Source organism: Pararge aegeria, chromosome 17 (assembly GCF_905163445.1).
Source record: "Pararge aegeria chromosome 17, ilParAegt1.1, whole genome shotgun sequence".
In the NCBI taxonomy this organism is placed as follows: domain Eukaryota; kingdom Metazoa; phylum Arthropoda; class Insecta; order Lepidoptera; family Nymphalidae; genus Pararge; species Pararge aegeria.
The window spans coordinates 17,073,110-17,091,376 of NC_053196.1; the positions used below are offsets into that span (position 1 = coordinate 17,073,110).

At 35.8% G+C, this 18,267-nt stretch overlaps 1 protein-coding gene across 1 annotated transcript in view; it reads left to right on the forward strand.

Moving 5' to 3' along the window:
• The window catches only part of LOC120631280, a 338,187-nt gene extending 334,414 nt beyond the window's left edge, over positions 1-3,773 (forward strand). The window contains 1 exon segment of the mRNA XM_039900764.1: positions 3,640-3,773. Within this exon segment, the coding sequence (XP_039756698.1) occupies positions 3,640-3,773 (134 nt within the window).
• Positions 3,774-18,267: the final 14,494 nt, after the last annotated feature.

Below are 18,267 nucleotides of genomic sequence, written 5' to 3' on the forward strand. Positions count from 1 at the left end.
TTTATATAAAGTGATTCCGCACAAATATTTTCTGTTTAAATTCTCTAAATATTTATTTGTCCGTACAAAATATTATACGAAATCAACATAAAACTTTGTATAAAATTTTGTATGAAACGGACGACGCATTGAAATGTAAAAATGTTTTCTACTGAAATAAAATCCTAAAATACAGTTTTATTTCTGCCTCGCTGTACGGTACATGGCGTGAATGGGGAGTTAACGATTACTTTCAATGTAATGAGTGACCTAAAGCCTTTTTAACCGACGACGCGATGTTCAAATACAGTTAGGCACAATTTAATTTTCAGCAGATTTCCAAAAAGTTAGGTTATTAATTCAACATTCTTTTGTCGGTGATGCTTTTTTCCTATTGTGTTCAAATAATTTTCTTATAAGGAATATATACATAATATAATAAGTCATCGTTATACAAGAACAAGTTAACGCAACGATGGTGAGTTTAGGTTTTATGATAATGACTATCATTTTAGCGTTCACATCATGCTCCAATTGGCGGGTTGGCGAGTTTTATATATCACTCAACCTGCTATAGCAGATGATAATGATTAATATATAAAAGGTAGTTGCATACCTTTTAAATTCTACTATTTTATTTTTCGAAAACTGATCCACTTTTTAGAGGACATGCTCTAATTGCAATTCAGATGAAAAATAGCGCCAAGTCTTCGGCACCTGGCGCATATGCTAGGTGCCCGAGAATACAATTGATATAGATTTTGTAAATACCGTATACCGATAAAAATAAAGATTTTAATTTTTTTTTTATACAAATTCTTTTGTTAATGAGATTAAAACTTAATCTGTTACTTGCATATTTTGAAATAATGCTGCATGCATCAGATAAGTCATAGAATGTAACTTCAAAATACAATTATGTATTTGAAAATTTCTTGTAAAATATGTGTGTTTCTTCATGGTCATCGTAAATCTCATTCTACATAGAGTCGCGCGAAACTTGTCCAACAGTAATTTGATTTAGGCCTGACCTCTATCTGGAAAGTTTTTTTGAGCTTTGACCCATTTTTGTTATAATTTACTCATGCAACTGAAGAAGTGCTACATAATCTAGCATTCATACAAATTATCGAGAAGTTTGGCGCGATCTATGTTAAACAATTTTTTGTAAATTCACCTTTATGTATATGAATATAGAGTCGACTCGATCTAATACCTATGTATAATACTTACATATCTGTAGTTACGCGCTAGCATGTACCCACTACCCCTACCAACTACCCTCAAGTTACCTTTGTATACCTGCATATAAATAAACATTATAGTTATTTGTAATTTGTCGTTTCATTTCCCCTACACACTCTTTGTTACTATTATAATCCGGCCGCACACTTATAAGGTTATTTTTACTATTATACTGAAAACTAACTTCAGCAGTTTATGTCATCGTAGATTTCTAAACAGTTATTATTTATTTAAACAACAGCCAGTGGGTAAAGAGGGGAACTAAAACCATTCTAGGTTAAATATACGCGTACATTAATCCCGAAATCGCATAAAAAATTCATATACACACTGTATCACAGCGCTAAAGTGACGTTACAACCTTTGTTTGGAGCTTCATATATTTAACACAGACTAAAGAAAACAGACGGAGCTGCTGCAAACAAACGAAATTATAATAATACCTATTTAAAAAAAACTATAATTATACTATGATTTGGTCTGGTGGGAGGCTTTGGCCGTGGCTAGTTACCACCCTTAGACAAAGACGTGCCGCTAGGCGATTTAGTGTTCCGGTGCGATGTCGCGTGGAAACCAGGTACCAGGTATGACTACCATACTCCCTAACAGGTTAGCCCGCGGCCATCTTAGACTTCATCATCACTGACCACCAGGCGAGATTGCAGTAAGGGTATAAAAAAAAGATTAGTGGTATATGTAATAAACTAATTATATCAATTCCCGGAATCATGATAATACGTATAAATATTTTAAAAAAAATCTCAAGTGTACTACTAAAATGGTTAATGTAAAATTTTATTTCATCAATTCCCGACCCGAAAGATAGATTTAAGCAGTACTATAAAAATAGCTTCATCACGCTTCTAACGTCTACTCTCTATGACTAACATAGCCTCTGCGTCCTGCCGCCCGATTCATTTACTTTTCCAACAGTTGCTAAGCTTCGGCCACCAGTTAGAATGCATACAAAATATGCGATTAGTCGATAACTATCGCTATTAAATTATGCATTTGTATGCAAGAGTAGAAAAAGTAGTCGCTGGACTGGCTGTCCCTATACACTTTTTATATCCAGTTGAAGCGCCTAATGTTAACTTAATCACGTAGCCCTGTAAATAAAACTGATACTATAATTTATTTTCGGGGCGAATGCGTGAATTCACTTACTGCAAACAGATGTAGTTTGAAATATCATACCGACCCAAAGGCGTTAAAATAAAATTGTACATGGTACAATGAATATTATATACACAGATCTACAAATAATCGTTTAATCGGTACAATGTATTCCTTTTTTCTGTCTATCCTTTTTGTATATATCTCTGAGGTTTAATATCTCACCGCTCGTAACATTTGCATAACATTACCATTACAATTCTTTGCGCGCTTTGTTTCGGAGGTATGGCGGAACCAGCAAAAACGATATACATAATTGTTCTAGTTTAAAACTCTCTTGATTAACGGCCGGCCCGCTATTGTTTTTTGGGGCGATAAAAGTATCTCGTAATAAATCCGGAGTGGAAAAAATACAATTGAATTGAATGGGATGGACGCTCGAAAATGTTGGTGCTTATTTCCTGCTGATGCGGTTGTTTTTCTAGCAGGTTTTGTTGGTGCTATACGTAGAGTTCAGGGAGTCAACATTATCAACAAAGCTTATTCAGGCGAAACTAAATAGCTTACAGCACCGACGTAATATTGTCTGTCTATAGGTTTGTGTATGTGTGTGTGTGTAAATCAGTGTGTGTGTATGTGTGTTTTGGCTTCTAAACAACATCAGACTGGAACGCTGAAATGCTTGGCAATACGTTTTTGTCGGAGAAAAATGTAGAAATTATAATTTGTCGGAGTTCGAACCTTAACTCCCACTTAAAGGACAGCATTCACCATTAATATACCGCATATCACCGTAATCATATATTAAGTCAGCAACAAAGGTGGATTCAAAGATAAACGTGTTATGGTTTAATACTGTAGCAAGGGCTACGCTGTACTACGCGATGCTGTTTACTCACTCGTATTATCTCACAGATTGCGTCCTGTCGCAGCCGCTGTTTGTTTTCCATGAGCAAAGATAGCAGGCGCAATTGATTTGTTATCAAACACAATATGCTAGCTAGTTGCACACTATCGAATCTGTAGCGAGGTTATTGAATCCATTGTACTGCCCGGCAGAAGCTCGTTGATCGTTGATGTTTATTACCTGATTTCCTACGATAAGTTAGCTGGAGGCATTTTTCATAATTTCTAGCGGATTACAGCCGTAACTTCGTCTGCGTAGAATTTTATACAGATTTGTATTTTGTTTGAAGTGCAAATTCTTTAGAATCCATGTGATTCGAAACTCGATGAAACAAATAGTATTAAGTCGGATAATGAGTTAATAGTAGATTATACATCAAGTGTGGTTAGATTCCAATTTACAGTCGAGGCGTTACTAGGCGCGTGAGCTAAGAGCGAGCGCGCTAAGAAAGCCGAGATTGTATCAAGAATTGTACCTTCCGACGATTTTCTTCACTTTCCGAGGAATAAAACAGCTTAAACTGTAAAATACGTTTTTAGAAACTGAAAATAACTGACCCTTTTTGCTGTTTTTCCATTGTATGAAAGTATTGTAGAACACACTCCACATTTTGATTGAAACAGGTTAGTCACTCGCGATTCACGCTTCGTTTATTATTTCCGGTGGAGTAAAATAAACTATTGCTTTCCAATTTTAACTGGACATTAAAAATTATCAATGAAATGAAAATATTAACAAAATAATTACGAAAAAAGTGGGACGGTTTTCAATCTAGTGTGTGATGAAGTAGTTTCAGATTGTAGCGGGCTAACCAGTTCTAAGATATGGCACACCAATCGGTTTATATGCGGTATCATACTGGAATGCTAAGTCGCTTGGCGGCATGTTTTTGTCGATAGAGTAGTATATTACCCACCAGAAAAACATCCTTTTTACAAACAAGTCTTCTTATTTTTAGTGAATAACTTAAATACCTAGTTTCATGGTTCGAAATAATCATAGGTTTTCATTGAAACTCTTTTCATCTGCTTCATCCTCATAAAAATAGAATTTTAAAGAAATACTTTCGATAGAATCCCATGCCCAAATTGCTAGGGATCGAACCGGGGATTTCTGGCTTATAAACCGCATGGTCCAACGCAGCGCCATGGCGGTCGGATAACAGTTGTGATCGCCGAGAGTACAAATAAGTACCTAATTTTATGTTGTGTATATTATGTTGTGTGATGTCGGTTTACTTTTTTCTTGTTCTACCATGTATAATACTAACCCTGCACCCTGTTCTAAGAAGAGCTTACAAAAAACTTACCTGGTTTTTTTTTGTCATCACTGCTTTTAGGGCAATTCATTACCAAGCTTTTTTGATCGTTCATGTTATCCTTAATATTATAATAAGATAATCAGAGGGATATATTTATGGACATAAATTAAATTTTCAAATGTGTATTGATTTTCAATAATTTATGATAGACGAATGTAAGCGCTTATAAATTGCTACAAATGTGTAACCAAGACTGGCGATGTTGATAGTAAACATAATCAATCACGTTTCCGCGATGATACGAATCAAAACGGTAGCTAATGGCCTCTAATGACGCCAGAGTGCTCATCCGCTCTGAGTAGAGTTCATCTCAACTTGAGTCATTAGTGGGCGAGGATCTTTTTAAATAGACAGGTATATAAAAAACAAAATTGTTGTTGGTCCAGTATACCGAAATCGAACATAAGAATTAAAGATCTGTGCGTTGATGATATTTAAAAAAAAAAATTGGTTGTCTGTAAAGTCGGCTTACTGACAATAGTTGAACGTGACAACGTCGTAAGAAAATACTGATAGAATGGTTGCATTTATCAAAAGAAATTTTAATTTTATTTGTTTGATAGATATTATCGTTGCTATAAACAATTGACACCACATTCACTTTTCAATGCACTTCATCCTTGCCGAAAACATGTAAATGTATTATATGTTATTATTAAGTAGCAATCTAACTACAACCGAATATCTGGAGATGACGTTACATCCGTAATATCCTCATCAACCAGATTAGATCAGCACGTAATGGCGCAAGTTGAAGAGAACTCCGTGCGATAGTCTCCAGAGGTGCGGTGGCCATTTCTTGAGGCTATCAAATGGCTGCAAAAAAATGCCCTGAAAAGCTTACATCATAAGGTCAATTACCATTCAAATAAACACCCATTAAAATAATAGGCCAAGCTAACGTTCTTTCAAAAACCTCGAGTCCCACCACCCCGAAGTCTCTACTCTAAACCTCCCAAAAATAAAACTGCTATCAAGTTATACACGGTTTGGACGGCCGATTGGCGCAGTGGGCAGCGACCCTGCTTTCTGAGTCCAAGGCCATGCGTTCGATTAACACAACTGGAAAATGTTTGAGTGATGATGAAGATGTATGTTTTTCAGTGTCTGGGTGTTTATATGTAAATTATAAGTATTTATGCATATAATTCATCAGTTATCTTCGTACTCATAACACAAGCTAGCCAGCAATGGGTATTTTGGGGACTAGAAGGCGATGTGTGTATTGTCGTAGTATATTTATTAATTTTTATACATATTTACTTTTCTTGGCCGACTCGACACTGGTAGCAGCCGCACCCTGCCAATGATTAAGTCGCCTGAATGCGTGATGCAGCTGGTCAGATTATGTGTTCATTAGATTATTCAGTTCGATTCTGATTAGTTGTTGGTAGCTCAATGAATTCTTTAGATGATTAGCGGGCCATCGCTCTGGGCCGCTGCGAGTAATAATGAATATTCGGATTCGGTCTAAGTGCAGCGGAACTCTGTCGCTAACGGACTAATCGATTCACTTCACTTCACCCCAGACCGGTTTAACTTAGCCGATTAATCTTTGATGGAAATATGCTAACCATGGCTTTCAACAGTTCAACTTGCAATCATAGCAGACTAATTTGAGTGCCATCTTCCCAATTCAAGAATTGAATAAACCGTTCTTCACAAATACTACTATCAAGTGAATTTGAATATCTCCCCCTTTCCTTTAAATATTGATTATGCTGCTTTAAATAAGTGTAGAACGATCGCTCAGTTTTCATTTGTTTTGTTTCCTTAACGCTAACTTAGAATAAGATAATATCTCTTGTGAAAGGAATCTGCCAAAGCATTATTAAGTTATTTTGAAGATTTATAAAACTACACGGTCAATAAGATAAAATAAGAATTTATTAGTTAAAGTTCAGTCTCTACACAAAACCGTCTGTCTCTCCGTCATGTGTCACAAACATTAGGTACCTATTCAAAGAATTATTAACATTAACACTTATTCTTAACACTATCTACATTAACTCATGATATAACTTTATTGAACTTAACTGAATGTAAAAACATGAAGCACTACTTTACAAATACCTGAAATCATTACGATGATAGTCCGTTATTGAAGTTTCGAAGCATCTTCCAGACTTTGGGTGGCGATACAATTTGCTACTTGTAGGCCTGTTTCAAGCAACGCCAACTTTTCCTATTTTCGGCTTTTCTCATCCAGTCGATGCTTGCCACTTTTCGAAGGTCGTCGTTCTATCTAGTTGGGTCCGACACTCCGTTTACCGACACGCGGTCTCCACTCGAGGACCTTTTGACTCCAACGTCCATCGGTCCTCCGACAAACGTGACCAGCCCACTACCACTTTAGTATGCTGACACGAAAGGCTATGTCAGTTACTTTAGTTCTTGTGCGAATCACTTCGTTACGGATCTTATCCCTCGAAGAAACACCAAGCATAGCTCTTTCCATAGCACGCTGAGCGACTTGGAGTTTGTGAATTAGCCTCGCTGTCAGTGTCCACGTTTTGGCACCGTAAGTCATGACCGGCAGGACGCACTGATCGAAAATTTTTGTCTTCAGGCATTTCGGTATGGGCAACGAAATGACACGTCGGAGTTTGCCGAACGCTCCCATCTATTATTATAATATACTATACTATAATTATTCTATCGATCTCCTTCTCGAAACTGTTTCTACCCAACTGAACGATTTGTACTAGATATATATATATTCTTCAGTTATATGTGACGTAAGTTAAAACAACAAAGATTGAAATAACCGTTTATCACTGTGAAAATTAAGCTTAATTTACTATACTCCTCAGATCTTCAGCAATCTACTCTCAATCTCATATTAGTTGCTTATAGATTTTCTCCGTACCTACTATCCCATTTTTTTCCTACCACCGCGCCACAGGGATACACGTCCTATCCTACTAATACTATAAATGCAAAAGTTTGTATAGATGGATGTTTGTTACTTTTCAAGCGCAGGGTGGCTCGGCAGGCACGCGACAAAAACTTATCTTACCCCGAAAAAATCAAAATCAAATCAAAAACTTTAAAATGTATTAATTTTGTCTATAGGGAGGCATCGGTCATTGCTAGCTTGTAGCATCGACAAACACGTGCCACCATTAGCGTTCTACTGCGTATAAACGGGTTAGGGGTAAAGTTGATATACATATAAACAGGTTAGGCCGGTACAGCCTTAATAAACAAAAAGCGATTTTAATTTATCTAGCTACATAAACAGATATCAAGTAGCCCTTAGGCGCTCTCCCGACAGGGCTTCTGAAACGCGATAAGCCTGCTATCAGAGCCTGATCCTCTTTGACAAACGATCGACGAGTTGGCCTGTAGGGCTTGATGTTTAGATTAATTCAAATAAATACATAATTTACCGCCTAGAGTCTAGACACAAACATATTTAAGTTTTGTCTTTGGTCTGCGTGTGATAATTTCTATAATAGATGACCTATAAAAGCGATTAGCGCTTATGAAGGATTTAAAACCAATTGAGCTCTGTAATTTTATGGGATGAAGAGCACACTATGTCGGTCTCCAGGATGCAATTTATTTCCTGGCTTTATAGTGAAATCTGTTTAATTGTTTAAGCGTGAAATGTAACAGAATAACGTCGGAATTTTTATTTTCATTTGCGAAAACCTACAGCTATCATTTTATCATATCAACCTATTACGCCCACTAAAGGGCACGGGTTTCCTCCCACAATGAAAAGGGGTTAAGGCCGTAGTCCACCACGCTTTTCTAGTGCAGATTGATGAACTCCACACACCTTTTTGACCATTATGGAGAACTCTCAGGCATGCAGGTTTCCTCACATTGTTTTTCCTAACCGTTGAAGCAAATGATATTTTAATAGCTCAAAACGCACATATAACTTAACCGTGTCTATTCTAATCAGATTATATATCAACAGCTGATGTCAACAGCTCATCATAAACCCAGGCCTCCACACCAGCCTACCACAGGACATTGGCCTCCTCTCAGAATGAGGTTTTAAGCCGTAATCCACCACGTCGATTAGTGAAGATAATGTTAGACTTAACATACGAGTTTTCCTTGGTTATTTGTGCAGCAAGTGATATTTTAATTGCTTAAATTAAAAACACACTTAACTCTGAACAGTCACAGTCACAATCAAAGTCCCCCGTGCTAAGGATGGAACTCGTTTCCCCCGAAAGGGGGAGCCAAAGCTCTAACGACTAGGCTATCAACATATGTAAAAGAAAACGCCTGCAATCATGGGTTTTTGACAAACCGAAATAAATACTGTTCTATATCATAGGAGTATATTTAAAAATCCTTTTTATTTTGTGGTTGGAGATAATATCCTCGGGATATGGAAAAAAATATAGCACACCCGCGTCCCCGTCAGAGGCTCTCATGCAGGTCGCACGAGGTGGCCCCGCAGGAATTGCGAAGTAATGTGACATTTGGTAAAAATGAATTTTAATGTACCCCCGGAATAAGGGATGTGGGGCCCAGAGGTATCTTTACCTATTCTTTAACCGAATTAATGTACTACAGCTCTTGTATAGATATAACTATTGATGCAACACGGTTTTTGTGTAATATAATGAGAAAACATTAAAAAATAAAGCTACATAGAGTCGTCGTCGTCGTCGATTATAACTTGGTTAGGAATCCCATTTTTAGTTACCGATCCCCACTTAGTCAGCATGGTGGACTAATATGGGCCTTAATACTGCCCTTCTCATTCTAAGAAGAGAGTAATGTCCTGTAGCTTGTGCCCGTTCTGTTATATTCCCTTCATTTGAAGAGGAGAAGTGGTGACCACTACTGTCTGATATGCCGTTTTTCTGAAGGGTATATTGTGAAAAGGGACAGCCTCCTTCCATTAAATATTATATTAACTTTCCGTCTTGTATAGATACTAGTGTATAAATCATTAGAACCATTAATAATGAAGATTTCTCACACTCATTCAAGTAAATAATCAATATTGTTTAAAGTTGACTCAGCTGTTTGGTTATCAGAACATATGAGAACACGATCAGCAGGTCCTCAAATATTACGGATACTAATATGAAGATACGATACACCAATATTTAATATTTCACTCTCCGCCAGTTGGTTAGTGATGATGTAGTAAGATGGTGACGGGCTAACCTGCTAAGCGTATGGCAGTTGTATTAAGCACATACCCTCAACCGGTTTCTACGCGACATCGTACCGGAAGGGAGCGAACAGCGCCAGGGAGTAAATTGAAACTTCATGATTATTTGCTATGTAATTCGTTGAATCTTCAATTGAAACGTATTATATCCAAACGTTATTTCCCATTAATATTTCCGTTAAATTGGAATGGTAAAAGCGTCGGGCGGCCAGTGTCCGGGCGGGTCCGTTTTGAATTGCTGATTGGCATCAAATAAGGTGCCGTTCGGGAGTGCCTACTTGTTGCTTAGGGAATAAAATCGCTCGCTTTTTAATGGGAAATGTTGACTTTTAGCCTTTGAATTTATAATCACACCGTTATATACTAACGTTTGTGATTATTCTCATTCGATATGTACGCTGCTTGAAAATGAATTATGTTAGTATATTGTATTTATTTTTAATAATTTTTATCCCTTGTAAACCATAAAAATGTTTCTTATGAAACTCCTATGAGTTTTTTAAGCTTGTAGTTAGTTTTAGAGTTTATTTTTGCTGGAATCGAGAATATGTTAATAATATTCCAAAAGCTTTCTATGGTAAATAAAACTGGGCGACGTCCACTGTGTCAGATCTTTTATATACTGTCTGTCAGGTTAGACTTTTAAATTATTGCCTGGTGTAGAATATAATGTGCATAAATTATCAGCAGGTGAAAACATCTAAGTCCTTGAGCTGCAACTACTAGCAGTACCTACTTGTAAAAAATAGCACATATTATATAGCATAGCAAAAATGTATTATATGTTATGTAAGTTATCTACTACTTGGCTGAAATAATACACGACCGTCGAAGAATTTGCGACCAGCAGATTGTAATAATCATCATAATAACTTTGATACACCCAATTAGCAAATAGATGGGAAAGTTATAAAAACTGAGATGAAACAGCCTCCCAATTCTAATAAAGACAGTTAAAAGTTTTTAATTTTCCGTCAGCCGTTTTGAATTAATTATTCTTTTCTCGGCTTCGGCAAAAATAACAGCAACCAGCAACTCCCTGTCGGTACTAAAAAAAAGGTGCATCACATTCTAATTTTTTATTATTAAATTAAAACATACCAATATAATATTTAACTAAATAACGATTTTAAAATCATGTCACACACAGTATGTTCAATAAAGATTCATGTTTACCGTATATTATAAAAATATATGTAATCATCACAAACATCAATATAAATGGCATACTTAAATTATCATATAATAAAAAAAAACAAAAGAAGAAAAAGCACTAAATTAATTTAAAAAGCCTTACAATAATATATTTTTACATCCAATATTTATTGATTTATCACATCCACACACATATATTAAATTAACAAGAAATGTGTTTGTAAAAATTAAACAAAGAATTGTAATAAAAAAAACGACATTTTTGTAAATTTTCTATACCACAGTACCAGAAAAGTGTACCTATTCATTTATTCATTTATCATCTGTGAAAGTTTCAACTGTCTATCGCGGTTCATGAGATGCAGCCTGGTGACAGACGGACAGACAATCAGACGGACGGACAGCGGAGTCTTTTAATAGGGTCCCGTTTTATCCTTTGGGTACGGAACCATAAAAACGAAAGAAAGAAAGTATACTTTGTTTCACACTAAGAAACACATAGAACAACTCCTTAAAACTACACATTAAACAGTTCTATCTAGATTCAATTTCCTGAATTCTAGACATAAATAATAATTGTCTTTGTAGAAGACAGGGATTGATCATCTTTATTTTAAATATTGGATAGAAGCAGGCGTTCCTTTGCGTAATTACATGATATATTATGAAAATGAAGCTTAATTTGCTATACCCCGCGAAAAGCAGGAGAATCTGTGTGGTGTATTTTATAATTTCTTCAATCCTTATACTTCACACCAAACAGATCTTCGGCAATGCGCTTTACAATTACTCATTGTTTGACTGAACAATTTTTTTTTTTTTGCGGAGTACAATAGCAAATTAAGCTTAATTTTCATAATATATCTAAATTAAATATTCTTTGAGAGAGACATGTTCCCAACTGTGGGAAATTATTTAAGGCGATGAAGATAAAAAATTATGTTAGATGTTATCTTGAATTAATTAGGTAGATACCTAAATAAACATGAAATGTTTGTTTAGGTAAGTACGTTTTACCACATATTCCGATAATTCTTTATGTGTTTCATTATGCTTTAGTCAAATATAGCCATCCCTTATAAATGTAGTAGCGCAAAATATTATTTGATTAAGATTCATTAAGTCTTAAATTTCGAAAACGATAGCGTAACTAAAACGAAGCAAAAGTTTTATATTAAAACTGATTTTAATGTTTATAATACGGAAAAAGCCAATTTTTTTTTATTCCCAAGTATAAGTTTGGTATTGCTAAATGCAAAATGGTAATGCTAAAACGAACACTAGGTATCCCTATTTACATAGGTACCGCTACAAAATATGTAAGCCAAAGATGATACTACCCAATTATGTTTTCTCGTTATTAGGTTAGGTACATTAATTTAATTTTGAACCTAAACATAAAAATAAATAATCGCAGCTCAAGTATTTACAAAATACAAAATTTGACGGCCGATTAGCACAGTGGGTAGCGACCATGCTTTCTGAGTCCAAGGTAGTGGGTTCGATTCCCACAACTGGACAATATTTGTGTGATGAACATGAATGTTGTCAGTGTCTGGGTGTTTATCTACATATTATAAGTATTTATGTATATTATTCATAAAAAAATTATTCATCTGTTATCTTAGTACCCATAACACAAGCTACGCTTACTTTGGGACTAGATGTGTATACACACATCTAGTCCCAAAGTACGTACAAAGTCTACGGCAATACTGCCGTAGTATATATATATATATATATATATTTAAAATAAACACTGAATTCGGAAGGTTACCGGATATTATAACCAAACCATTATTCGTGGTAGATATATATTTATATTGGTTATAATTGATTATGGCTAACTATTCAATATCTATACTTATAATAAAACTGTAACTGGAAGTTTTCTGTTAATTTAATATGATTTGAAAATGCTTTATAATCGATACTGAGTCCAAAACAGATTTTTATTGTAATGAAAATATGATAAACGTTTGTGATGACGGATATATGGATGGAAGTATCAACTATAATAATGACAACTTACTAACTCAGTATACCACGTAAAATAATAGTAGATACATAGCTAGCCACGATGATTATTGTGCTACATCAGATGTGCTTGAATTTCAACAATTCTAGTAGACAATATTAACAAATCAAGTAGATCAAGTCTAAAGATCACGCTTCGGTAGTCGCTTCCGATAAACTGCAATTTGCAAATGACGAGTATATTAGATGCACCTTCTTCAAGTGGATCGATTCTGTGTGTCTCTAGGCGAATCAGTTTGATTGCTGCAAACCCTGTTGCTGACTACGCGGTACTGGGCAGTGACTCCTTTCAATCAAAGATCCCTTGAGATTTAGCGGTTCATAATGAATTCCGATTTTCTGATATGGTGTTTAAATAGTGAACCAGGAAGCCTTTCTTATATTTCTGCAATATCTGCCTTGTTTTAACCGTCCGTCCGTAAGTGTTACCAAAGGCTTTGTTTGTTTGTTTGTATACTCTATTGCACGCACACATTTTATACAATGTTATCACATCTAATACAGAAGAAATACAATTCAAAATGGGACTTGCAAAGGCGGTCTTATCGCTAAAGAGATCTCTTCCAAGGCAACCGTTGACGTTGACGTGCTTTTTTAAAAAATATTAATGAGTAGAGCAACAGTTTACAAGCTACTCGCATTAGCACACAACTGGAAAAGGTTTGTGTGATGAACATGAATGTTTTTCAGTGTCTGGGTGTTTATTTGTATATTATAAGTATTTATGTGCATTAAATTCATAAAAAAAAATCATCAGCTATCTTAGTACCCATAACACAAGTTATGCTTACTTTGGGGCTAGATGGCGATGTGTGTATTGTCGTAGTATATTTATTTTTTGATTTATTAGCAATAATATTGCGCTGTTCTTCCGACGTCTACTTGAAACTAGTTATATACATGCAAACGTAATTTTTTAAATTCAAGTATTACTTTGGGCTTAATTGAGATGGTACAGCTTAGAAACTGTACGCTGCTCCAATTCGGGTTACTGATGATTATTCAAAATTCAAAATTCATTTACGTCATGTAGGCCTTATAGAAGAAATCATTAACATTTTGACGACCTCCCAACTGGCGCAACGGTGAGCGCTGGGAATTTAAGCAGGGAGTCCCGGGTTCGGCAGGAGCAATTTGAGAATTTAGAATTTTAGAATTTTCTTTGATCTGGCCGTGGCTAGTTACCACCCTACTACGTCAAAGACGTGCCGTTAAGCGATTAGTGATTGTAGTGTGCCGTGTAAAACTAATTAGTAGTATGCCTACCATACTCCCTATCAGGTTAGCCCGCTACCATCTTAGACTGCATCATCACTTACTAACCAGGTGAGATTGCAGTCAAGGGCTAACTTGTAGAGGAATACAAAAAAAACATAACATCCGAGCACAGCACGTTCTAAATCAATTTTAAACCTATTTGACTTTTACTATTACCGGATTGTTGCAAATGCGTGCAGATGTGTTGGTGAAACAATTTAGCACACCGCCCCGGGGAGGTATCGGAGTGATCGCGGTGGAGTTGTGCTGACTGCGGAGCAATCAGCTGTCCCGAGGGATCATCCGCAATAATACATTTTAACTCATATTATCTATTCGCTATTGAAAGCAGTGAGATGATTTTACCTCTACAATTAAAATCGTCATTCTAGTTGAAACCAACTGCAGGACCTAGGTCATAGTGTTAGTCATATTAACCAGGATCTGCAGCTTAACGTGCTGAGAAACTGGAATAATTGACACCGCAAATTTGTTATAATGAAAAGTTTACAAGTTTTTACAAACTAGTAAATAAAGGCTTAAATTAATAAACAATTAATTTTCGTCTAACGTCAAAGGTTGTCTGGAAGAGATCGCTTTAGCGGTAAGACCGCCTTTGTATAATACTGTGTGTTTACTTTATATAAAATTAATGTGTGCAATAAAGTTTTCAAACAAACAAAACAACTACATTTTATTAATGTACAGTTTTTAATATAGACTATACATATCAACTTAATCTATTACTATAACTATTATTATTTTTGTTTAATTATGGGATATGCTATCACCGCTTCAACGCGCTAGATCACTGTCTCAACAATATATAATGTATTGTAATATGTTATATCTATCTTACTACTTGAAAAAAGAGTTTAAGTGGTTACGGTTCATCCATGTATCAGTCACCTTATTTCTTAGTTAGTAACTATGATTTCAACTATGTAATATTCAAGCAAATAATCGAATCCTAATAGTGATACCCGAAGGAACAGCTATAGCTGGCGGCAAGCCTTAATGCACCCTCTTATTAATTATGTATATGCAGTCGTATTTCCTGAATCGATGTCGGAATGGAATTGCTTTTAGCTGGCGATTGCATTCCGCGTTATTATCGCACCAACCAATTGAATTAATTACCGACTATAATACTAAAATAGTCGCTCGTTACTGCAATTTAGATCTTGCTAGCTTATTCGGCTTGGTTTTGCTCAGGTGCGTGGTGAGTCAAGAGCATCCCATACTGTCGACCTTAAAGGATATCGAACACACACTTTTGCCAGGCCTTTTCTCTGAATTCGTCGTTATAAGAAGATGTAGAGATACAATTTTTTTAGCAATAGCGCCAGCATTTTGGGTACCATGCCCATAAGTGAACAGTTAGACGGCTATATGTATGACGGGGATGAATGAATGAATGAATACACTTTTATTGTACACCAAAGAAAAAAAGTAGTTACAGAGATATAAATACATATCAAGAGAGTACAATTTGGTGGCCTTATCGCTACATAGCGATTTCTTCCAGACAACCAATGGCGTAAAAGGAAAAAACATAGAAAAGATAATAGATTGGGGATATGTATTGTAAATATTAATTTTAGTTTGTAATTATTATTTCCCTTGAAAAATATATTTTTCATTGGTTTATTAAAAAAGAAATTCAAAACATTTTTTTATTATTCCACAACAAGTTAGTCCTTGACTGCAATCTCGGCTGACGGTAAGCGATGATGCATGCTACGATGGTAATGGGCCATCTTGTTGAGGAGTATGGTAGTCATATCCATAATCGGTTACTACGAGACATCGCACCGGAACAATAGCTTAGCGGAACGTCTTTGTCAGTAGTGTGGTAACTAGTGAAGGCCAAAGCCTCCCACCAGACCAGACCAGAGAAACTTCTCTTAAATTCACAGCGCTCTACATTGTGTCAGGGGGGTCTTCAAATCTCTATTATAGCGGCCCACACTACAGGACATGGGCCTCTTCGTGGAATGGAAAGGGCTTAGGCCGTAGTCCACAACGTAGCATAGTGAGGATTGGTGAACTTCACACGCCTTAGAGGACATTATGGAGAACTCTCAGGGGTTCCTATTTCCAAGTGTTTTCACCGTTGAAGCGAGTCATATTTTATTGCTTAAAACGCACATAACTTAGGAAAGGTAGTTCGAACCTGACCGCCCGAAAGTGAAGTTACTAACCAAAAGGCTATTACCGCTTCCTTGACCATCATATGTCTTTATTTTTATTATATTTTTTTTATAATAGAGGAAGTCGTTAAGTAACTTATAGTTCAAAAAGAAAAACGTTTGCTCAGCCGCGGGCGGAAACTAATATACATCTATATCCTATACTGTTATACCATAACCCATGAGAAAACATAGCAACAATATTTCACAATACTCCAAATAAAAGCAAATAGATTTATTTATAAAGAAGAATTTCCCTTTGTGATCCGCCGGCCCCAAACTATGGGCCCCTGGGGACAAAACACCGAGGCTTTCTCGCCATTTACATAATACGATGTCCCCATGTGGGCTTAGAAGAGTTTTGGATTGAAAAGTGAATTTACATTTGAAAATGTTGAACATGGATCTTTATATGAATGACAGGTTTTGAACGTGACCATGACATTGTAATTTTGGGATCTATAATAGCCATTCTAATACTATAAAGTGTGCCTGTGTGTTTATTTGTCACTTATGTTTTTCTCAGCACTTGCACCTATCTTGATGAAATTGTGGCACAAAATTTGCTTGTCCGTGTGTCTGGGTTTAAAAATGAGGGTGAAACATTGCATCCCATGTTGTTCAAAGATAGGGAAAATCATTATTATCAGTTGATCGCCAAAATTGTTGCTATAACGCAGTGGATATAAACAGGATATCGCCTATAGCGGGCGGGCGCACTCGTGGGTACAAAGGACATTCCTTGGGCGCCGGGCGCCGGCACAAAGGGCCGCTGCAATATCCGTGTTAATGCCGCCTGATTCCGGCATAATGGGACACGGCCGTCTATGTGTTACTCGTGTATTATGCCGATTAGGGCTGCCACTTTCACTCGTTTTTGAATTCAAATTTAAAATTCATTTATTTCAAGTAGGCCTAGTAAGCAGTTTTGAAACGTCTGTTTGTAGAATTGATTGACTTTATTTTCCTTATATTCTTTTGTAGAATTCTATGATATAAAATGAATAAATACTAAGCTTAATTTGTTATACTCCGCCAAAAGCAAGCAATCACATATTTTTTCTATGACCAAATTCAAATTCAAATTAAAAATTTCTTTATTCATGTAGGCCTATCACAGGCACTTATGAAGCGTTCATATATATATGTTTACATTATTGTAAGAGGATGGTGATAACTACGTTTGCCAACTTAAACCTTAAGCTAAGAGGGTACCAAACGAGCCCTGGTCTAAGAACAACAACAAACAACAAAAGCCCACAACAAACTTAGCCGGAATTTTTTTTTTGTCTTCGGCATCTCACAGTAAATTTATATTAAGCTATGAGGTTAGAGCAATTCACACCCAAGCTTTTTTATCGTTTAAGTAATCCTTTACATTATAATAGCATTTTATCGTAAGCTTACGTTTTATATAAACTTTGAATTTATTGAGGGACATCTCAAAGATTTCATTCGGTAATATGTTATAAAAAGTTAATTGTAGAGTTAACATATACTGGTGTCTGAGCGAAAAGTGCTTGCTGAAGACCTACTCACTCTGAGAGGAGACCAAAACGCTTTATGTTTTTATTACACTTGCTTTAGCATAGCTTAATTTTAATAATAAAATTGAATTATTTCATGTATTTTACAGTAAATTTCTTAATTTATAACGGCAGTTCACATTTTTTTGTTTCTTTACTATACTCGGGTCAAAAAAATAAAGATTCGACAGCGACATGAAGTACTTTATTTAAATAGTAACATTATTGGGTGGCAACCCTAATCAAGACGATATGGGATCTCAGTGCTCGGTTAAACTAGCCAAGTAAACCTAGCCAACTCCAAACCTACATTGTCTGATAACTGCAACATTTGCCTAAAACCATTATCCTTATTTACCATTACACTATACCAATTGCCT